This window comes from Platalea leucorodia (genome assembly GCF_965183815.1).
Source record: "Platalea leucorodia genome assembly, chromosome: 3".
Taxonomy (NCBI): domain Eukaryota; kingdom Metazoa; phylum Chordata; class Aves; order Pelecaniformes; family Threskiornithidae; genus Platalea; species Platalea leucorodia.
This window is the reverse complement of record NC_138825.1, coordinates 54896589-54920448: the sequence shown is the minus strand read 5'-3', so window position 1 is coordinate 54920448 and position 23860 is coordinate 54896589. Positions and strand designations below refer to the sequence as shown.

At 40.8% G+C, this 23860-nt stretch overlaps 1 protein-coding gene across 1 annotated transcript; it reads right to left on the bottom strand.

Moving 5' to 3' along the window:
• Positions 1-2710: 2710 nt before the first annotated feature.
• RAB32 (RAB32, member RAS oncogene family) lies at positions 2711-23302 on the bottom strand. The gene is made up of 3 exons (XM_082305231.1): positions 22889-23302; positions 6284-6561; positions 2711-3862 (listed from the first exon to the last, which is right to left on the bottom strand). The coding sequence occupies exons 1-3, from the start codon at positions 23115-23117 to the stop codon at positions 3713-3715; spliced, it is 657 nt and encodes a 218-aa protein (XP_082161357.1). The 5' UTR covers positions 23118-23302; the 3' UTR covers positions 2711-3712.
• Between the last annotated feature and the right edge of the window lie 558 nt (positions 23303-23860).

Sequence of the window (23860 nt, the reverse complement as noted above, 5' to 3'; positions counted from 1 at the left end):
CTGAAAGATCACTAATTGCTCTAACTCCTTTCTAGTTGTGTCAGCAATTGTAATGCCTCATTAAGCTTTTTAAATTAATAGAGGCTGACATTGCATTAACTGCAAAGACATACTGCAAAACTACAATCCAGGAAGACTATATACCATCTCCAGCCTTTACAAAATTAGTTGATGGAAACATGCCAGGAAAGACATTTTCTGAGGCACTGATTCAGATTTTTATTCAAGTTTTTAATCTCAAAACTGTCCCTTAAATATAGGGAATAGGAAGTCAGGTACTTGCTCATTTAAGATTGACATATTTGAGATTGCAAGAGATAATGAAATAAAATAGCATGGGGCCTTTGTTCATCTGATTGAGGTGAATCATCACTTTACTATATATCCTGTACATGTAACACAAATGATGTTTGACACTTTTTGCTCACTTATTAGCCTGAAGTTAAATTGTGTCTGTCTAAACTTCCACATATCTTTCCAAATCAAAGTTCTTGGGTTAATTAGGACAGGGCTTCATGATTAGTTTAATTGACCTAAACACTTCTCCACAAACTACAGTCTCATTCTCCTCTACCAGGGAGATGCTCCCATTCCCTTTCTCAGGCTAGAATGCCAGCCTTTTCTTATAGTTTTCACCTTCTGGCTGGATCAGATTTCCTGCTCCACCCCACCAGTCTCAAACATAGTAACATTTTCTCCAAGGAACAGGAATGAAAATGCAGTTTGTAGCACAAAGGAAGACTAGCCACCTATTAAAGCTCAACCTTTTTTTTTCCCCAGAAAGGTTAAAGAAAAAAAAAAAAGATACTCCATCATGCAGGTAGAAGTCAAACTGGTTTTTATACTACTAGACTTAGGAAATATCAGAGTCTGCTCTGTAATATAATCTGCAGTCACTTTAAACCTCTAGGTTTTTATTTTTGTAGTTGGTAGGTCCTTAACCTCACCCTGCCTCTGCTTCTCCAGTCAGTGACAACCTGTATCAAAACTAGTTTGAGAGTCATGGCCATTCTACATTCATGTAGAGCTTTAGAAGAACACAAGCTACATTCAGAATAAGGAAAGTGCTCAAACATAGCAGCAATAGCTCTTCAAGCAGAAATTTAGACATTCTTGAAACTAATCTGCATAGGATTACACTGTCACTGACAGGACCCAGATGAGATTCATGCATTCAGGTAGAATCCCGAAGCTTCAGTTTGGTTTTCATTCTGCTGTCGAATCTGAAAACAAGAAAAAGCACAATAGCTGTTTGGAAAAAAAGTCTACCTCCACTTGCAGTTTCCCCAGTAAAGTAGGTATGTAAGGAATTAGCATTTGGATGTAGGCCAGCCTTCTATACCATACTAGACAGACTCAAGAATTGGCCTTTTTTTGCCCACTAGTGACAAGCTTCACATTATATTGCATAGGCTCAGTAAACTTACAGTTGAAGCCAAGTCAACATGAAATTGCATCTTGTTTGACTAGTCAGCAAGGTTTATCATGTTTTGATCTAGTCAAGAAGCATCAAATAAAACAGGCTATGCACATGTTCCACTGGTTAGTTACTGGATTTGTGCAGCTATAATTAAAGTTTAGAAAAAGACAGTACACTAGAAATTAAACAGCTTATTAAAATTGAGTTTAAAGTCTAAATGGAGTTGTTCTGCAAGTGACTGAATAGGAAGATTATGGTAGTTCCAGGTTAGCTAGAAAGGTTAACAACTCAAAAAAAGCAAGGAACATGGATGGGGAGCAGCTTCCTTTCTGAAGTGCTACAGGTTTTAAAAAAAAATTTAAAGTAGCAATCAAGCTTTAAGTGTCCAATAAATCTGCACAAGCCTAATGGATGCATTCATTACAGTGCTGCATGACTGAGAGACCATGGACATAAGTTGAAGTTAGAGAGATTCAGACTAGATAACCTCTGATGAGGACAGTCAGGCATTGAAACAACTTTCTCAGGGCCATACAGTCTCCATTGTTGAAGGTTTAAGACATGAAAGCCTGAGCACCCTAGTATGACCTTGCTTGGAGAAGGATGTTGGCTTAGAAGATGTCCCAAGAACCCTTTCATCTGAATCACCTGATGATCCTAAGCTAGTCAAACCCAGTTTTAGCTTATGCCAAGCCTTACTGTGGTAATTTAAAGTAAGCCTTTAACATAGCAGCTACTAGAAGATAAAGTTGTTTTCAAATGTCAATGAAAGTATTTGTTTGTAGGGTGGGACACATGATGTGAAGATTCATGTTCTGAAAAGCATACACCAACAACATACAAAAGATGCCCAAATATATTTATTTGTCTCTCAAAAAGTACATTACTCTTTAGAAAAAAAGACATCCTAGGAAATCTCAATACAGATTAAAGTATATCCAATCTGGCACATACTCCATGCTGATGTTTAAGTAAATATCAGCACTATCAGACCAAGCAAGATAAGACTTCTAAAGTCAGTAGCAATGAGGTACCAGGACAGAAGAAATCTTTAAAATAAAGAGGAGCTTCAAAGCCTTTCAGCCAAGCAGAGCCAAAGTTCCAGAATGTATTCAAGAACGTGAAATCTCTCTAATCCTTTTGATCTTCATTTGCTGCCAGAAATACATATTAGTTATAACAAGGAAACATAAGCATCTCAGTATACAGAGTTACAAACTGGTAAGCCAGTTCACCAGATCCAAGTAGTCAGAAGAGTGCAGCACTGTTCTGAAATTGAAAAAGTTAGAGCTTGTTTTTTTTTTTTTTTTTCTTATAGCTTAACTGGTTCTTGCTAGCCCATTTCCTTCAAGACCTCTCTCCTCCCTCATGGTATTCAGAGCCATCTGAAGATGGAAGGAAAAAGAAGCAAGTTCATCATCACAGGACAGTAAGATATTTACTTTTCGCAGTCCTGGTAAAGCTTTCAGTGTTAGTGCATGAAAAAGTTACTGGATGTTTATTTCTGGATGTGCAGATGGGTAAGGTTACTATAACTATGTGCCAGCAGTACAACTGTATTCATTAATGTGTTTCATATGTAAAGTATTAGCTGAAAATATTCTGCCCTCAATGGCTAGAGATGCCTTTTTGTTAGTACCTCTATAACCATGCCTTTCCCCTGTTAAATACCATCATTAACCCATCTTGTTCTTACTCAGTGGTAAAAGCCATCTACTTCACCCAGTCCTAGTGAACACACCAAGAAAGATACCTCCCCAGCTGTCATTGGCCCCTTCAAGATTTCTGGGATGTCTCAACCCAGGAGAACTAGCAATGAGACAGGTCCTCATGGTGGGGGATAATAAATAGGGACAAGTGTGTAGGTGAAAAGTCAGGCTAAATTGGGACATTACTGATGATAAAGGAAAAGTTTACAGTAAAGGTGCAAGTGTCCATTCAGCTAAAACCATGGTAAGAGAGTCCTATTTGGAATGTAGCATATGTCCTAGAAGCAAATTAGAGCCTGAATGTTGTCTTTGTTCCTTTTTAGGAGTGTAAACACTACCTTATGTTCTCAAGTAAGAAGACACTAATCGTACTTAGATGCAGCCACTCAAGCAAGTGGAATGATAACTCACAAGATATTCTTGTTTAGCATGAAACTGAGTATGTAAACACCCACAAGAATCACCTATTCAGATAATACCAGACACCCCATATGGATTGTCACAACGCAGCACCATAGCAGCAGTTTGAGTTAAGGAACAGTCTTGCTGCTCATCCCATCACATTTACTGAACAGTGGTAGCATTAGCAGCACTGTGATTTACTCTCTGCTTTCAATGGGTCTAGGTCCAGTTTTGGTTTCCCCACATCATTCTCTTCATTAGGGAAGGTTTTGTAGTTGGCAAGGATGTTTTCCACCAAGAATCGAGCAGCTTCATCTATGTTGATGTTGTCCTAAAAATGTTGAAAGCAAAGAAGTCAGTGATTTTTTTTTTTAAAATAGTCACACATTCCTATTAGAAGCTGTCCAAATAAAAAAAACCTCTTTATACTCTCATCAGCACAACACGAGCAGCTTAGACACACCAGGTCATCACACATACACTTGCTTATTGAAAAAAGTTACCAGAAAGCTTTGAGACAAAGTTATTCACCCATATTAAAAATAGGATACTTCAACTCTAATCTAGTAGGCAGTCAGGGGATAAATGTCACCTGCATTTGGAAGACTCAGAAATGCTAAAGTACATTTCTGCATCGGGAAAGATAATAGGCAATTACACTGTTCATAGTAGTGTTCTACCTGTTGGGGCCTTTTTCTGCTTCTGCTGCAGTTTGGATGCAGTTACTTATGTAAAAGGACCTTTTCTATCAGCCTTAAAGCCCCAGCTAAATCCGAGTGCCTCATCTAGCCACTCTACATTTTCTTGTGCATGCTTTGAAAAGCACCTTAATGTACACTCTAAAGAGGTGTGCATACAGGATACATAGAGCTGTATTTCATCAGGGTCTCTTAGTTACTGAGGGGCTAAGCTGGCCAATGCCAAGGGGCTTTTGGCCACAGCTTTGAGCTGGCTGGGCCACCTACTAGCTCACCACAGGGTTGCCACATTTGGAATCACTTGTCTTTGGTTCCAAAGGAAATACCACCGCAGTGCACTCTGTCTCCATAATTGTAGATCTAAACTCTACATGAGCAAGGTTAGATCATTAGAACATCTGACCCATCGCTACTGCACTTCACAAGCTTGTGGCTGTCAGGTACTGTTCCCTGCCCAGAGTGGAAGGTGATTCTCCTCACTTTAGTGTAAGGATTTTCAGAAAGTATTTCTATGAATATTTATATGCTCTGCAGTTCTTTTGCCTTTAATATTCTCACTAATCCACAGGGAGTGGGACCTATATTACCGATGACTAGACTGAAGATTCAAGTATCAGTTCCAGCAGAAAGACAAAAGCAGATTATCAGGATATTTAAGTGGGCAGGACTTAAAACCATAAACTGATTTGGTATGCTTAGAAAACAAAACTGTCATGACTTTTTGCTAAGCTATTTTAACTACCTCTTCAAAGTCCTAAACAAGTGAATTCATAACTGAACTAGAACAAATATTATCTGGACTTTTCTCTGCACCAAGAACCTTGTTTTACACTGTCGTATCTTAAATGCGACCTAAAATGGAAGTTGTCACTACACTTCCGTGTTAGGTTTTGTTCCAATGTTAGCTGCATTTTTTTTAACCCATGTTGAAGTTTATGTATAGCAGTGTTATGGACAGGTGAAGCTTCAGTGAAGACATAACCCAAAACAGAACCTTGGTATTCTTTTTGAGTATAAAGAGCCTTAAAACATCAGTTTTTAGTAACAGATGGGTGGGTTTGGGAATTTCTTGTTCAAATGCAAACAAAGTTATTAGCTAATTTAACTAATTCCTGTCACTGTGTACACTTCTTCCTTAAAGTGGTCAGGAAAAGGCTTGTCACTTTATTTCTATCATATTTCTCCTACAGACTTTTTCTTAAGAGTTGTCTAAGCATCACTTTGTGCCAGTCCATCAGCAACAGTTAAAGGAAGTAGGCAAGCCAAGGGAAGAGAGGGGCTTAGAGGTTTAGCTTACCATATAAAGGAGTTATTAACCAGACCAGTAATTTGGTCTGTCAGCCACATTGTCTTCACCTAGAAGAATCTTTCTTTTTAAGGATCAATTGGATTTTAAGGAACTGTTGGATTCCACTTTCAACTAAGTTACCACAAGCTTATCTGCGCATTGACCAAATCTGTAGACTAAAACTATACAATATATGAAGTTACTCTAAGTTATCTGTTTGAATAAAGTAGCTATTCATCTTAGCTTAAGTTAATACACAGAGCAATTTGTTTTTCTCCAGCATCAGTCTTGACACTGCCTGATAAAATAGGAAAGTTCTTTAGTGACATTATCATCTGGGTGGGTAGTAACAAGTGAGCAAATAGCTTGTGCACTTCTGGAGTCTTACTACTTCCTACATGCAACAGTGAAGACTGAAGCTGCAATTTAAACACCTGCACCTAAAGATTACTTGTATCTTTTGGACAGTTTGATCAGTGTTTAATAGTACTAATAGCTGAAGAATGACACTGATCCTGACACGTGCAAGAAAAAAAAGCTTATCGAACTCAGTTAATCAAGTTTTCCAGTTAGTTTTAAAGTTTTCAGAATTTAAGATGCAGTTCTAGTCTAAATCAAATATGCTGCAAGTCTTCCAACTTTTGCTGAACACTGGAGACTTGACTGTCACTTCCTATACTTGATGATTTTCTTCCCCACATAACTATATTCATCCATTCTTATGCCGATACTTAGAAGAGTTAAAATGTTTCCTCTTTATGCTCACCTTGGCAGATGTTTCAAACCATCCAACAAAGCCACCTTCTCTGCAGAACTGGTCCATTTGAGAGGGATTCTGGCTGCCATCTTTCTTCTGGTCACACTTGTTTGCAAGAAGAACAGCAGGGATGGGGCTGCCATTAGGAAGTAGTACTTTACTGTCCAAATCATGCTTCCATTTTGAAACAGCCTCGAAAGTCGAGCCTCTTGTGACATCGAAGACCACAAAAGCACCAACTGCCTCTTTGTAGTACACTCTGGTCATATTTCCAAAGCGTTCCTGGCCTGAAAGAGAGGATGGTGAGAGAGTATATTTATATTTAAGCATGAACTGTCATCAGTGTAAATGGGCTTCTGTACCAAAATTTGGCATTTAGGTCTAGTCATTTAGTTCATACAACATTGCCTCTTCTATCCTATGTTATCTCATTGTAACAGCCATTATGTGTATCACACAAGTCAGATGCTAAAAACAGTTTGCAATCCCAACTATCACTTTGATTATTTTTTTTTTTAAAACTTATTTGTTGAATAGTGTTCTTTGAGAAGTAATGCCTAAAAACACTACCAGCACAACTATACACAAATTCTTTCCTCAAAAAAGCTTCTGTAAGATTTAGATATAAACCTAATCACTTCAGCTAGAGACTTAAGCATACCCAGAGACTTTTTCTGGAGGGTGAACAACAAGGGTTTCTACAAGCTCCAAGGCTAACAGCCTTCAAAGCATCTTCTGAAGAAGTTGCCTACATTACAGACTTTTTTCTTACGGAAAATATCAAAAGGAGCTAGTTTAACAGTTCTAGCTAAACCTATTATCTTTGACTTCATCTTTTAAGTCGGAGACCCTCTCTGGAATAATTTCCAACTGTAGGAGTTCTACAGCAATCCCAGGATTTGATATACAAGATGACCAGAATAGTTGAAGTACAATTATTCACAAAAAAAGTCAAGAAGAAAACCAATGGTCAGCAAGTACAGTCAACTAAAGCCTTTTCTTATTAAGCATAACTACTGTAGCCAGTATACTTGAAATGTAGAATTAGAGTGCCAGTTCAGTTATTCTTCTATTTGGAAGGTCAGACCATCATGCTGTGTTTGTACTGGAGCAGACAGAGCAGTGTCAAATGCAAGCATGTTGCTTGGGAAGTTCAGGCTACTAAAATGCCTTCTGCTTTGTTCAGAAGTCTTCATTGGGAAAAGTAGTCCCTGCACTTTATAATTCAGTTTTACAGTGTATCACCACTTCAGCTTTTAGCATTTAGTGCATATGCAGTTTTAGAATAGATAAAATAAGAATTTTAATTGGAACATAGTTATCCTCTGTTTATAAACATTCAAGTCTGCCTTTGATTAGCAAGGACAAACAGTTACCAGAAGAACTGGGTATTATGATCTTCTCAGCAAGAGACAGAAATTCATTAGGTGAAGGAACATGACAAGGGATCCTGTACAGCAGCATGCTTTTCTAGCTCGATTGCCTCATTTTAATGTCAGTAGTTCAGTGTACCGATTAGCTCATTCCCGACAGACATTTTCAGAAAAGGTTGACTAAGCAGCTGTTAGAATTGCTGGAAAGCAGCAGCAGCTACAGTGAAGTTCCAGAGAACTATAAAGCCTTATAAAAAAGAAGCTGTTCAACTTTAAAGTATGATGCTGCACAAAACAGTATCACTAGCCAGCATATTCTGAGAAGTGGAAATTACACATTAATTTCTTCACTACCAGCTCATTATCCCCTGTGTGAGAACAGGAAGCATGCAAGAGGAAAGTTCTTCCCTCCATATTTAAAGCTCAAGTTTTAAAGCAGGACTTATGCTGTGGACTCTAAGGCCAACAAGCTAGGCACCAACCTGCACCTCAGTAACTATGTCACTGGAAGAGGCACACTGCTGACACAAGTCTCTTAACAGTGCACACAGAACTTGTATACAAGTAACTCACGTTGTCTCCCTAGGCATTTTCAGGCTGATTCTTATGCCTAAAAGGTGCTTTTGGTATAGCCTTACTGCAATTTTTGTACCATGTGCCTATGTTTTCATTAATCAAATACCAATAAGAGAGTTTGGCCAGAAGGCTTTTAGTACTGCAGATCAAGTGTGCCACATCTAAAGAAATTTTAGATTTAGATTGTGGGGATTTTGTTTTTTAAAATGGAGCTGCACAGGGTCAAATTTAGTTATATTAAGCCAGTCACTGCATATGGAACCACAGAAGCTATGAAGAGCCTACTGCTCTCCCATCCAAAAAAGCTTTAAAGACAAAGAACACTTAGCCAGAAGGCCATACTAGCCTCCTATACCAATAACTCTTGCTGAAGCCTGCACAACACAGTGGGTCTAAGGTATAAGAGAGAGATTGAACTAGTAGAGGGTCACATATAGCTTCCAGAGAACAGAAACAAAGTTAAAGTATATATCATAACCAAACTTGTCCTAAACACCAAATGTTTTTTCTTAAAGAAATCACAGGAGGCCTAGCCTTGGCCAGGAAGTCTGGTCGTCACTCAGGTAAGTTTGTCAATTCCATTTCCAAGAGAATTTGCATCATCTTACCGTAGTCAGTCTTCCCCACCCACCTGGCCCAATGCCTTTATATACAATGAGCTGGAGAGCTGCACTGACTGGTAATCAACCAAGGCCACCTGACAGTTGCTTCTTGACATTGGTGACTTCTCATGCCCCAGTATCCCCCAGACTACATAAGCCTTTAGCACCACGGCAGCCCCTTCCCCTGTTGGTAAAATCCAGATACGCTATACCAGAAAGGCAATGACAGTCTTGTAGCAGAACAGCAGACTAGCTGAATCCCCTCATGGGGTCCTGATCAGGAGAGAGGCCACTGCAAGTGGGGTTGTGCTAACTGGCAGATTCAGGAGCTCCGGAATAATACAGAAGCCAAGGTTAGCTTTGTACAGTAGCTTTTCTCATCGTGTGAGAAGACAGCAGTTCTGGTAGGAACATAAGCCTGCACTGAACTGTACTTTTCTTCGTACTCTATAGCAGTCAATTAGAAAGCATAGGCTTCAGCTGTCCAGAGCACTCATTTAAGTATTATTTCTAGCTGCCTTTATTGATAGAAGTTCTTGCTCCTATAGTATGAGTTTTAGATTTGGAGAAACACTAATACATATTCTTCTGAATTTAAATTTGAGTGAAAGTAGACAACTGATATGCATATTGGCATAAAAGCCTCTATCTTTACTTAGTAAATTTAAGCTTTACATTAGGAGGATTTGATACCCCTTACCCCTAAACACACACAGAAGCTCAACACCACTGTAGTATTACAATTAATGCCTTTTAATAGGTCAAATACACTCCAGTATGAGTGCTGCCCTTTTCTAAAGTAGCCCAAATTCCAAAACAGTTTATTACAGAGCTGCTTTCACCTCTAGAATTCACATCCACTAACAACAGATCTGACCTGCATACTAGCTTATGACTGCTCTTCCATCCTGTCCGGAGGTCTAATGAGGATGGCTATATTCTTTTTATTCCCTAGAAAGAAGACAGAAGCAGTAACACATGGCCTGCCTAAAAGCTAAGAGTTTTGTTGTGGTAAAAGGTATATGGCATGAGGCAGGAAGAGAATTCAGTATGGACTGAGTAGACTTTCTTAGTAGACTAACAGCAATAATCCTATTATTGCTGACAACACACATGCTTTAGGCTGAGCTTTTGTAGGGGATGCAGGGCATTCTAGACCACCTTTTGAAAAGGTAACACGACTTTCAGGCAAGGCTTTTGCAAGTGCTTTTCTGCTTGCAAAAAAACCTCATACAGAAAAAGCAAACTGTAGAACACACCACTCCTCCAAAGTTTGGAGTGTGAACATCATTCTCTGTTTAGGTTATTAAAACTAAATTAACTCAATTTTTGCCACACTCAGTTCAGCCAGGGATTTGTCATTCCCTTTCCTATGTCCAGCAGAATTTTTGCTGTAGTCATTTCACCATGTGTGAGAATAGTGTTGCGCTGTAGCAAAAGTGGATCATACCCCCAGAGGGGAAAAAGGCTAAAAGTGATCAGATGAAACTAGACTTAAAATCTCCAGTGTGTATAATCATGGAAGGAAGAAGACAGGAAAATTACTTGCTTACTATAGCAGTATGAAAAGGACATCAGAGGATTAATCATTCTGGTAGTTCTAGTGCCTTGACAGAAATCTGATGGTACCACAAAGTTACCTTCCTCTGTGCATCTTGTGTAGATGAGGAGCTAAGCTACAGGGCAGTCACGGGGATCAGAGGTTTTGTTTGGGGGTATGGAAGTGGCTGCATGCAATGCAAACTTCCGCATTCTCTAACCACAAAGTTTTCACATCTAAATGACTCGGCATATATTGTCACCATATTTTCCATTAATTGCAGCAACATGAAGTGAAATACTTGCATAATGTCATGCATCAGGAACTAATAAAGTTCCCTACAGCAGCACCACAGGAATTAAGTTTAGTTTAAAATTGTATCAAAACTTGGAAGCTATTATTGCTTCCCAGTTTACACTGCAACAGGAGTAAACCATAAGTTAAAAACAACATGAAAAAATTATAGCCAGGTCTGACATTAGAAGCTTTATCTTTGTCCTTTACTTCACTGCAAGATAAGTTATCATCATAAGATTCAGGCACTGACAGCCTTGCCTTGAAGTACATTTTAAAGAGTTTCTACAGCAATCTTTCTCAGTGTAAGGAATAAACAAGAGAATCCTGTTTATCACAGCAGTGTAAGGAATAAACAAGAGAATCCTGTTTATCACAGCAGTGTAACTTATCATTGTGGCAGTTCTTGCTTTTAGTTTGCAGGAGTTACCCTACACTCCTACCATTATTTTTGCTCTTAACTATTTTCACTCCTCCTATGTGATGGGAATTGAGGCTAGAAAAAGCAAGTTAAATGTACAAATGAATGCTGGATATGCATGATATTGAGTCTGTCAGGGTTCCATCTCCCAGACTACTTACCATACCTAGAAGTCTTAATACGTAGTTTATATTAACTAACAGAAACTTACTCAAGGAGAGCAAAATGAAGCAGCTTCTCCAGCTGTACTTTTTTTTTGCTATGAAGGTAAATTCTGGTTTATCTGTCAATACCAACAGTATAGCATGAGTTCCCCTATCTTTTAAAAATCTAAGCTCAGTCTATTCTGAAGCCACAACTCAGAAGCCAGAGTTGTGTTAGTTGCATTTAAACCCTTAACATCTCATCAGGAGTACTGATGGACAACAGGACAAAGTCTAACTTCTCTTTCAAATGAGACTAGCAGTTCTGACATCCTCCAAAAATTGTGTCATTAATGAGGAAGAGAAAGATGACCAAGAGTTATAAAAGCCTGACAATTAGAAGAATGATGGAACAAATAGTTTATTTTGTTGAAGTAATGTTAGTTCAAGTTATCTTTGACAGGCTAATCAGCTTAATGGGTGTCCAGAGCTCAAAATTTTATTTTAACAAGTTTGGCAGTTCCACATCAAATAATCTTAACCTAGAGATGCATAGTTTAGACTAAAGTAATCCAAAAGAGAACACACAACTAGCAGAAGAGTTCTATTCCAAAGTTGTTTGCTGCTAACTAGAAGACCATTGCAACAAAGTTTTGCAGTTTTTCCCTGGACCCAATAATACAGAGTTGTCAAGTCTGATAAACAGCAAAAAGTCCTCAGTTTATTAATAGAGCCAAGCAGCTCTTGCTAACATTGTCCTTCAGAATGCTGAAGCTCAGTGTTCAGTTAGTTTAAAAGGCAGTTTAAGTTCAACAGAAAGGCAGCGTATACAACACAGGATAAGTCTAATCTATAAAACCAAGCCAAAAAACTATCCAGCAATACTCCAGTAGTGAAGAAAATAAGAGACCTAGTGAATCAAATTAAGAGAGTTCAAAATGCATAGAAGTAGCATCCTGTTAGTGTATTTCAGTTATTCTGCTTTCCTATCAATAGGTACTGTACACTGCAGTGAACTCAGACATCACAGGATGCTTATTAAGCTATAGTGAACAGTTGTAATAAATCAGTTTTAGTCTGGGAACACTTGAACATTCTCCTTCCATCATGAGAAGGGTTCTCAAATCAACTATTTACCATGACCATTAATAGTCAGTATTAGTCATACCAAAATTCAAGGGTCATTAGTGACAGCCAGACTAATTTTAATTTGACTGCCAACACCATGGCTCTTAGGTCCTTGCTATCAACTACTCTGACCTTATTAGCCACACAGTGTGCAAGCACAGTGCCACTATTTAGACTTCAGTGCCAAACTCTACAAATCAGTTGTTTCAGACAATTTCCTGGACCACAAGACATTTGTGCTTTTATTCATCTGGACAGGAAAAACACCAATTCAACAGTAAGTGAACCCCCTTCTTTCCAGTCTTTCTTCTGCCAAGGGAAGCCCTAACCTAATGAGCACTCTCTTCCCTGCTCCAGTTGTGCTGCTTTACAAAGAGTTTTCTCCAACTCCCTGAATTTCTAGGATCAGGCTTTCACATACTAACATCAAGGAACAGCTGAGTGGCAGCTCCTTATTTACAATTCCATCTCTCAGCAAAGTTTTAACGGTTGGACTTGATGATCTTAAAGGTCTTTTCCAACCTAAACGATTCTACGATGCATTTCATTCAGTGTGGTAGATTTAAGCTAAAGTGCCATCCAAAATGGCTGGGCATGCAGCCCAATCCTCTCAGTGAGTTAGAGTCACTGTCCCTTTCAAAACTCACCTAAGTCCTTTAGGAGCCACAGGCAAGAACAGACTACAGTTTGGATGCCTGTTACTCCGACAGCTGGATGTTTGGTGTTTGGCACAATACAGCAAATATCCAAAACTGCCCTGGGGATGAATCTCCCAGTTCTCCAGATATCTAATGTACATTTTAGCACTACCTGGGTCAGATGAGAGCCGACAGAGGCTCCTTTTTAGCCAGATATGTCAATATGCTACTGGCACGCTACCACTGCTGACAGTATTCCCCTCTCTCCCCAAACCAGCACAGCTTGTCCCAGAACTGTCTTACCCAATTAGATTGAATCTGTTATTCAGCAAGAAGTAGGTTAACTAAACCACTATCAATATTACAGGACATGCTCAAGTGTGTCTACCTGCTTTTTCACATGGGTAGCAGCCATAGATTGAGAGTAGACAGACTCTGAGATGGTCAGTGCTAGATGTCTCTCCACTCCTCATTCTTACCCATTTAAGGTGTTAATACAAAGTTGCGAAGTGTTTAAACCACAGAGGTGTTGAACTATACTAGCAGCTCTAGCAGGTATTAGAAACCTGTGAGTTAAAAAAAGGCATGTCTAGCCTAACTTTTACTTTCCACCATTGTGGAAGTAATATTTGGTATCTGTGGTTCTGATGACAAACACTAAGAGGTTAAAAAGCAAGAACAAAAATATTATATCTTCCTGTATTAGACAGTACTAGAAACAGTTTCACTGACTACAGCTCCTACAGTTTAACAGACTGTCCTGGTTTCAGCTGGGATAGAGTTAATTTTCGTCTTGGTAGCCGGTATGGGGGCTGTGTTTTGGGTTTAGGATGAGAACAATGTCGATGATACACTGATGCTTTGGTTCTTGCTAAGTAGTGCTAAGCTGTCTCTGAATAGGTGCTAAGTGGCGCTCACACTGGTCAAGGACTCTTTCAGCTTCCCCTGCTCTCCCGGGTGCACGAGAAGCTGGGAGGGGGCACAGCCAGGGGGGAGGGCTGGCCCAGACTGGCCCAAGGGCTATTCCATACCATATGACGTCATGCTCAGTGTATAAGCTGGGGGAAGAAGAAGGAAGGGGGGACATTAGGCGCGATGGCGTTTGTCTTCCCAAGTAACCATTACGCGTGATGGAGCCCTGCTTTCCTGGGGATGGCTGAACACCTGCCTGCCGATGGGAAGTAGTGAATGAATTCCTTGTTCTGTTTTGTTTGCGTGCACGGTTTTTTGCTTTGCCTATTTAACTGTTCTAATTTATTTTACTTCAATTATTAAACTGTTCTTATCTCAACCCACGAGTTTTCTCCCTTTCACCCTTCTGATTCTCTCCCCCATCCCACTGGGGGGGAGTGAGCGAGCGGCTGCGTGGTGCTTAGTTGCTGGCTGGGGTTAAACCACGACACAGACAAAAACCAATCTCAGATGATTTAAAGTGAATTGCTAGCATCCTTTCTTACTAAGGGTAGTGTGGGAAAGTTAACTGATCACTGGATGGATCTCTTCCCAACAGTAAATGTCCCAAACCCTTCCGAAGAGCAGTGTTCAGGGAAAAGGTAACCAGTCAGTTAATCCCTGTTCAACTGACTCCCACTTGACCTTAAGAGATGACTTTTGGTACTCTCGTTATGTCTACATTAGACAGCGGCAGGGTGCAGCTGAAGCAGTTCTGCTGAGTGACACCATCAGAGACCTGACAGTATACTATATGCACAGCGTGTATGAGAGACTTACTCCGTAGTCATTGAAAAGTCACTGAAGAATATCAGTTCAGGTGCAGCAGTATTTTGATTGTGTAGATTATAACAAAGTGCTTTCACATGTTCTTAGAATTCACTATTTCATTCTGAAATGGTAGGAAGTAGTTGGCTCTAAAGTTTCATTGCACAACAAAGCCAGTTTCTAACCTAATAATTTATTAGCTACCCGAATTTTCAACATCAGTGAGTAGTCTTTCCATTCACTGTTTGCTATTGTTATACTTTACTCTAAAGCAGGATAGTCGTGTTCACTACCAGTGAAACCACAAGAGCACTGACGTACAAGTGCTCTGAAGTTAGACACTCAATTTCCATCAGCAACCCTGACCACATCTATCATCCTAATAGATGGAAAAAGCACACCATTCTCTTTTGCAAAGATAGAAAGCCTTCCTCAAACAATTGCACAGCTCTCGCAGGGAATTTTACAGCAAGACTGATAAACTTTTCATTTCTGCCTGTAGCCTTAGGCTAATCTAATGATTTAAGATTGTCCAAACTGACTTTAACAACTTACTGTCTTGTCTTTAAGTTTAGAGGCAATACCCTGCACTTATGGTCCAACTGGCTCTGTCCAGCACCAAATGTATTCTATGTAGAAGTACGACAATCATGTTTGTATAAGAAAGTTTCTCCTGTTTTGCTTGCATCTTTCATAAACAGCACATTAACAAGAGAGGAAGTCTGTGACTAAGCACTGGATTTCCATCCCCAGAAAAGTACAGTTCAACCAAGCTGAATTATTTCTAACTAGCTGTCAAATGCAACCTGTATGGAAAAACTCTCCTTGCATTACTATTCAGAAAAAGTTGACATAGTCCAATTAGTGCCAGCAACAGCATGAATTGCTATTTCCTACCTTGCTTTAACTAGACTTAAACAAGTCATCTTCCAGAGTTAAGCTATTTTCATGCCTGACACTAATCAATCTCCTTTGGTGCATTGTCATGCAGCCAGAGCTGTACTGTGTACTTAACAGTGATGCCTCGTGGCACTACAGCATTTCACAGCACACAGAAGAACAATCCTAAAGTCAGTTTGTCTCAAAAATGTTAATGTTAAAACTGAAAAAATGTTAATCTCTAAAATAGTGAACATGTCATGGCACATTGTGTGCGATTGGAATTTTGTATCAAATAGCTGTCACTTTGCTTTACCCAGCACTCTAGCCTGGGAGCATTTAAAGAACAAGTTCCTATAACCTGTTTGCCATGACACTCAGGGGCTGCTTTTTCATCTATTATTCGAAAAGCTGCTAAAATCCATACAATAAGGACTATTGGTTTTCATTTGCTGCTAATCTAGAAGCCACTGCTACTGAAAGTTTCCTATGCTTTCTCTAGACAGAGTTAAGATATTTATTTCTAAACAAGCTCTATAAAGCCCCGAAATCCCATCATTTTTCAAAGCATAATCTTACCATCCCATCTACCTTTGTTCTGTGTCTCCATAGCCAGAGGAGAACTTTGAACATCTAACATTCTACCACAGGTAGCTTGAGAAGCACGCTGTGCTTTGTAGTCATTGCTTGCTGCTGGTCATGCTAGCTTTAACACTTGCAAGAATTTCACAAGAGTTATTCCTATGCTTTCATATGAAAATATAAATAGAAATTCCCTTACTGCAAATCACTTCCTCCTGACATGCCATATCACACTTCAGAACTTCTGAGGCGAGTATTTGGAGGGAACAGTTTACAACAGACTGCAAAGGCAAGGCAATGGTTACCACTGGAGTTCAAGGAAGGTATTTCTAACAGCTGCGAGACTGAATCCCAGTGGCCTTGCTGACTACTGAAGGGGAGAAACTTGTTTTGTACAGCATGTTGGTGCCTTTTTTGGAACCAGGCAGCTAAGCTTATTTTCTTGCCTGCATTTCATAAGACAGGTAATCAGTTTCAAACAACCCCTTTACAGCACTTGCCAACTCAAATTGTACTTGTGTACATGCCCTTCAGTGACACCCTGTCCTGGTGTTCATATAAAGGCAACCAAACTGGTAAGAGGCAAAGTGGAGATGTAAATAAGGTGAAGACACCAGGACTCTGAAGCTGCAACACTGATGCAAGGAGAGTTGATAAAGGTCGATTTCCATTCATGTAAACTCCATACATTAAGTGAAAAGTGTATATTTAATATTGTCTACACCAGTTTGTCTCTGAAGGGTAATCCACTGGACTCAAACCAGCCTAATTTCCAACTGCTTGAGTCACTATTATATGAAGGGCAAGAATTTGGCCCATACTTGCCTCAGAAAAGCTTATGATCAATGTAAGTTAATGATTTCCGCAAAGATTTGTTGTTTGTTTTTATAATTTGACCCCAAAATTAGTTATGCTGTGTGATATATACTATTTTTCCTCCTGTCTGCTATATTGCACATAAGAACTTAGGTATTACCTCCCTTTAAGGTAGCTTCCCACCTGCCCATTTGATGGATGCCCATCCATCCATACTTCTCTGTATCAGAGTGCTAGTGCAGTATTTTTATTGTGATCTTGTAGAAAGCATAAAGCTTCTGAGCAACTGCTATATATGATATGAACCTTATCTATTTGAAAATAAGGCTGAAGGTCCATCTATTCCATAGTGATTAGAAGCTCAAGCACTAACTGCATTTTCATTATTGACAGAAGTTATGAGTAACTGCAAGATCAATACAGCAAACTTTTTTAGGCATGTGGTGGTCTTCTGAGATCACATCTTTAACCTCATTTCTTGTAGGACACCTAGAAAAACCTTTGGAGAAATTCTAAGCTTATTTCCAAGACACTCAAAGAACATCTGTCTCAATTCTACCATTTAACTGAAAATTAACTGAACAGTCCTGTCTTGCATAATCAAAATTACCATACTAAACTGCCTTACAACACCAACTTCAAGACAGTAACATTTCCCATATGCTTATGGAATTCCATCAGCACACAGGCTTTAAGAAGTTTAGCTCAAGATAACACATACAGTACTTTGAGTTATATAATATATACTTCAAGTATATAATATAGTGCTAAGCAAAAGACCCTTCACCAATATGAATGATTCAGTACCCCACTGGTAAGAGAAGGAAACTGCTTCATCAGCAAGACCAAAACCCATGCCTTTGCTTGACAGCATTTCATAAAAAAATGACTTAAATAGAAGAATTCAGAAAAAAAGAAAGCATGCTGACATCCAGAATCTGTATTCAGAGATGTCTGAAGGCTGGAGACACACCAAGAAGAAACAAGTTTAACATGTTCAGGACTTATTTGGATACTTAGCCATAGAGCTCCAAGTACAGCGAGTCATTCTCAACTGAAAGCTCATAACTCTAATTCAGCTGTTCCTGAAGAGTCACAACAAAGGACACCCACACAAGATTTCCCACAGAGGGGTGGTTTCTAGAAGGAAACCTATAATACACCTTCAGTTCTGTTCCTTGCCTCTACTGCTTCTAAGACAGTGATCAAAACCTTTCAACATTATCAGGCCTTCTACTTTCCCCTCCTCAAACTTTATCTGCTAGTCTTGCACGTTTCCAGCCACCATCATCCTTAAGTAATTTTTCTCATATGAGATTCATACTTAAATGTGTGTAAGCAGGAAACATTCAGAAATCAGTCACAGGTCTTTCAAATCTTTTTCAGCAGTCTGGACTTCATCACATAAAATTCCCCAGCCCTGACTGGGAGCTTTCTGACCTGCCTCAGCTCTTACCAGACTGATAGTACTCCCATCTGCACATGTAGGCAGCTGCTGTGGGAACCTCCATCACCATATAAACTAGGAAATAACCTCGGATCACTTACCCATTTCTGAAAAAGCTCTAAGCTCCAAGTGCCACATCCATGTCTGATGCAGTTATTTATGTGCACATTTTTCACTCTTCCTTCCTCATCATACTCATTAGGTATTTTTATAACAGCGAGGAAAAACCACAGTTTGGGGCAGGTTATGCCTAGATTCTCTTGCCTTCACTCTATGCTCACTTGTGTAGAGCATGTTTAGAATACTGAAGTACAATCATTCCTCTTCTGTTTGGCTAATTTCATAGCCACACTCTTCCAGTTAAAGTAGTACTTCAGTTTTAATAAACACTTTTACAAAGAAATTCTAATGAAGTCCTGGAAGAAGAGTGCTATTACACCAAAGTTAATGCAGAATTGCTCAAAGCTTTAAAAACAGTTTTGTCTACCAGTTGTCATTAGGGACATTATTCAGGAGAAGCCAAGATCTAGTGGTCATCTGTGGCTTTTACCACCCCTGCCCTCCAGAGAGTTGCATGTTCATACAGGCTAATGTGACTGACAGTGGTAGCCAATGTGATCATAAAGCAGCAGCTAACACTACTCAGTTGCTGGTCTTATTAGATCAGATCAAAAGTTTTTATGATACAGAAAGTCCTTAAAGTGTTCTTGCAGTGATAGTTGTCCAAGTTTCATCTATATGTTATATTTGCCTCCTATACTACATTGTGGTCAGTGCAGTATACTTGCTAAAACAGCATGCCTGTCAAGTAGGAATCTCTAGTGTATTATAACAGACTTTAAAAGCACTTCCCTATCATTAAGATTCCTTTGTTTTGTATCTCTTTACCACAATGACTCATTCCTATCTCCTATTTATTTTGCCAATTATTTTTGTCCTTTGATCAAGGGGATTAACCTGGTTTTAACACTTTCAGAATTTATCCAGGAAGAAAGATTTATCATAACTCCATATGTCAAGATAAAAAAAAAAAACCACAATCAAGAGTAATGCCTAAGGGCAGCTAAGGTTTAGGAGTTTTGCTCCTGTATGAACATGCATGTAATCCGTTCAGCTTCTTTCAGAATACTTCACGCTGCAACCAAGATAATTTGACAGTGACTGATCAGTCTTACTCCAAGCTTTTTCCTCTCCATTATTCAAGAAGCTACAACTTGTGCCTAAAAACTAAAATGACTGAGTATTTCTGGAATATACAAGTCTAGGCACATCAGTACCCTTCTTCCCCCTTCACTCTTTCACACCCCCTCCCCTTTGGTCCTGCTGCAGGAATTTGCATGACTTTGTACCTTCCAACAGCAAGGCTATTTTCACCAGAAAAACAGCATAGGCCCTGTAACACTGTCATCCTCCGTTCAACAGAATTATCCAATCCCTAAAAAACCTCAGCTAGCACAAGAAATTGAAGTCACTCAGGAGCCTGCTGCATTGCAATACACAGCACAACATTCATCGGTTTGGCTACAGTCACACCAGAAACCAGCACAGTATCTGCAGTATAATCTTTAGCTGCTGACTGAACTACATGGTTAGTTCTTATCATTGATTTAGGTACAGACCCTTAGATTGCAGCACCCAGCTATTTGAGGAAAGCTTTTTATGATGAACTGTTAAGTACAAGCTTTGATCTAGTGAAAAATAACATGCCTTCCTATGCTTAAGGGTTAGACTTTAATTCAGAAGCCTTTTTAAATGCATTAAAATCAATTCAGAATGCCAGCACCATATTGCTTGCAGGGAAGTCACATGTAACGTTACTTACCATAAGATTTAGATCCCTTCAAGAGATCTAAAGCTGTTTGTCTGCACACACCAGCAAAGTTATCTACATGAGCTGTTGAAAGCCAGAAGACAGCTGGGCTGATGACTTAAAAGGGAATGACTATCACATGCTCAGATACTTTGTTACACACTTTAATAAAGCACTTTAGGGAATATGTGCTATGACTGTAGAGAAGCCATCGTCAACCTGGTTCTCTAATAATTTCTACATAAACCTTGTAACATCCTCAGGCATTTAGAAATATTCATGAATATAGATGTAGAAAGCTGTAGAACACATTCCCAGGTCAAGGACTTTAGCACGTTTAAGACCATAAAGCAACCCTTATGGATACTAAAATCCCTTTTATTTTTGATTAATGCTTAACTGAGATGTCAAGTTCTACAGGAGTCTGAACTGTTACTCTCACACTGGCTAAGCACAGCCCAATCAAATAACACTAAGACTAAGATTACTTCTCTTCCTGGTCTTGTTTTTCAATGGGGAAAGGACATCCAGCCCCTTGGAAACAGAAAAGCCTAAACTACCAGGTTAGACATAAGTGTTTGGAGTGCAAATTGCAAAACAGCTGTATTTTCCTTTTTCATTTTTTCTAGGGAAAGACTAGTCAGGAGTTTCATACAAAACTATGCACCACATGGTAATATAGGAAAATTTTTGCCCGTTTAGTAGGGCATCATTTGCAATAGGTCTGGAAGTTTTATGAATAGTATATAGTCATTTTGGTGACAGGAAAAATTTTATTCTTCAATCTATCAGCAATATTAGCACAAGCCTCCAGGAATTTATAAGCAGCTCTTAACTCAGTCCTCACCTAGCAGTGTCCAAGATACACTAAGGACAATAATCAAGAGTGAAAAATACTGTCTTGAAATAGATCTTGAAATTAATGCATGGGTGTATTGACAGGGCTTCCCATAACCTCAATAGGTTCTGTCCAAACTCTGTTATAAGTTACAGCTAAGTTTCTGCCTAGCCTGTTGAAAGAGATTGCTTTGGCAAAGCACACAGCCTACCCCAGTCTCAGAAACCAAAGGCTAAAGAGAAGTTAAACACAAGCACGGCAGCCTGCCAAACCCCAGGATCCTGATAGTCTCCCCTCTTTAATCTTTGGAACCCCAGACTTGCTAAAATACATCCAGAGCATTGCAGCAGCTTGCACTGATACAGCCAATTGATTTAAAGAAAGTTAAAACTGATACGTGAAAGGAACACGTCAGAAGAGAAAGCTTGCCAACATTTTACTCGCTCTCCAAAACAGCAATTAGAAAATATTTTAGTTTGCCCTACAGGCCAGCAGCAGAAAGATCTATGGTGTATTTCAGCATATGGCAGTAAGAACCAGGCTTTTTAGTTTGAGGAATCATATTTGAAGTGTTTTAAAGATAACCTTTAGAGCAGAAAGACCAGAAGCTGATGTACAGCTGGTCTGTCACAGGGTTACAGCAGCCACATGTTATGCTTCCTCTTTTCCCAGCTTCCACTTGATAAAGGGTGGAGTTCATGGAAACAGTAACTACCAGTTGTTATCCTAGTATCTTCCAGTAGTATAAGTTTAAACACAAGCATTTGAAACACAGTCTACTTTTTCATATCCAAGGAGGTATTTTGAACATGGTGGAGAGGGATGGAAAGAGCTGCAGGTTAATACCTGGGCTGCACACAAACCTAGAAAGGCAATACCAACTTGAGATGATTAAGGAGTTGAGGACACAGACTTCTTACAAGACCACAGCAAAACAGAGTTTGTTCTGTGGCATTTAACACCACGGCATAAGTAAAGTTAACCATGGTAGGTATACAGTTGGAGTCTTTAAGACAGAGGTGTTAAAGAACAATTTTGAACTATATATAGGAAAGGAATGATGTGTAGTTTGGACAAGTGAATAGGGCTTTTCTGCTTCTGTGTGCTTGAAGTACCTTTTTGATACACAAGCCCTTGATTTGGATGTAGAACTAAGCATAACACAAGTCCCATTCCCTCACTACACACTGCAGGGACACAAGTTGCTTTTGAATTAAACAGGTGACTCCAAACATGCAAAGTTTGACCATACTTCCTTTGAAGGCAATTTTAGCTATTTGAGTTACCTTTAACCTGTAACATGTACTTATTAAACATAGCTTACTTGGAAAAGATACTTACCTCATCTAGAAGTGTTACAGAGCCATAACCATGAATGAATTTAAGCAGTAGTCATAACCAAGGCCACAAGCACCTGGGCAAGTGGCTCGGGAGGAGCAGTATAAGCAGGAACCCTCCGGCAGCCCTGGGGCCAGCAAGCAGAGCAGAGCAGAGCAGCTTTTTGAGGACTGCTGTAAAACCCTGGGCCAAGCCAAGAGCCCCACAACATCAGCTAACAGGAGCACGCACAGCCTATAAAAAGTCAAAAACTACACTCCCACATCAAGACCTACCTCTACTTATGCTCAAACGCAGACAAGAGGGGTTGCAGGTAATAGGTGGAAGGAGAAAAACGAGAAGACAGACTTCACAGTCAAAATACACTTTCCTCCGCAGAGGGCGGGCCCCGGGCCCCCAGACAAGCGGGTTCACAGCCTCTGCCCCCTCGGGGCTCACCCTGCAGAGAGACGCCCGCCCCCGGCCCTTACCTGCTATATCCCAGAGCTGCAGCCGCACCAGGGTCTTGCTGTCCCAGTTGATGACTTTGAGCGCGAAATCCACCCCGATGGTGGCCCGGTAGTGCTGGGAGAAAAGCTGGTGCACGTAGCGCTTGATAATGCTGGTTTTACCCACGCCCAGCTCCCCGATGACCAGCACCTTGAAGAGGTGCTCCCGGCACTCCGGCACGCCGGAGCCCGCTCCTTCCCCGCCGGCCATCCTCGGGCCTCCCGCGGAGCGGAGCGCAGCGCTGCGGGGCCCGGCGGGGGACGCCGCGGGGAGGCCGGGCTGCCGGGGCCGCGGCTTCTCCCGCCTCTAAACTTTCCCAGCCGGCAACTTTCCTCCAACTTTCCCCAGCCGGCTCCCCGCTGGGCCGGCCCACGCCGGCGAGCGGGGGGAAGAGGGGAGCGGGACGGAGGGAAGGGAGGGAGAGGGAAACCCCGCAACCACCTGACTACAGTCACAGGACGCGGAAACTCCGCGGTCTTATAAAAGCCCGGGGCGGGGAGGGCGGCGGGGAGGGGCAGGGGGAGGGACCCGGCCCGCCCACCCGCTCCGGGGTACCCCCGGCGGTTGCCTCGGCTCCTCGCCCGGCGGCGGAGGGAGGCCGCCGCTCCGCCCCGCTCTCCCCGGCCGCTCCCCGGGGCACGGCCGTGCACGGCGGCCGGGGAGAGCGGGGCGGAGCGGCGGCCTCAGCGGGAGCTGGGCGTCAAAAGGGGGCTCACGCCGTGGAAACACCAGCATCCTCTGCCCCCTTTTACTGGTAGCGGCAGCCAAGTTTTCTCTCGGTCAAACACTCAGGTTTTCTCCCCTTCGTTCGGTAAAGCGCGTTATGGCAAAGAGGTTGCTGGGACAAAGAGGGCTTTATCAGGATGACTGCTCGTAGGAGTACTCCAGTAACCCGGGCTGGCACCCGCAGTCGCCTCTCCGTTACTGGGCTTGCTGGCTTCCCCACCTGGAGC

Bases quoted from the DNA above. Each gene is read 5' to 3' on its own strand.
- RAB32 (XM_082305231.1), bottom strand. From the start codon at position 23,117: ATGGCCGGCGGGGAAGGAGCGGGCTCCGGCGTGCCGGAGTGCCGGGAG. The intron at 6,562-22,888 runs GTAAGGGCCGGG...CCTCTCTTTCAG, and splicing joins GCAGCTCTGGGATATAGCAG to GCCAGGAACGCTTTGGAAAT. The intron at 3,863-6,283 runs GTGAGCATAAAG...CAACATTTTTAG, and splicing joins GGTTTGAAACATCTGCCAAG to GACAACATCAACATAGATGA.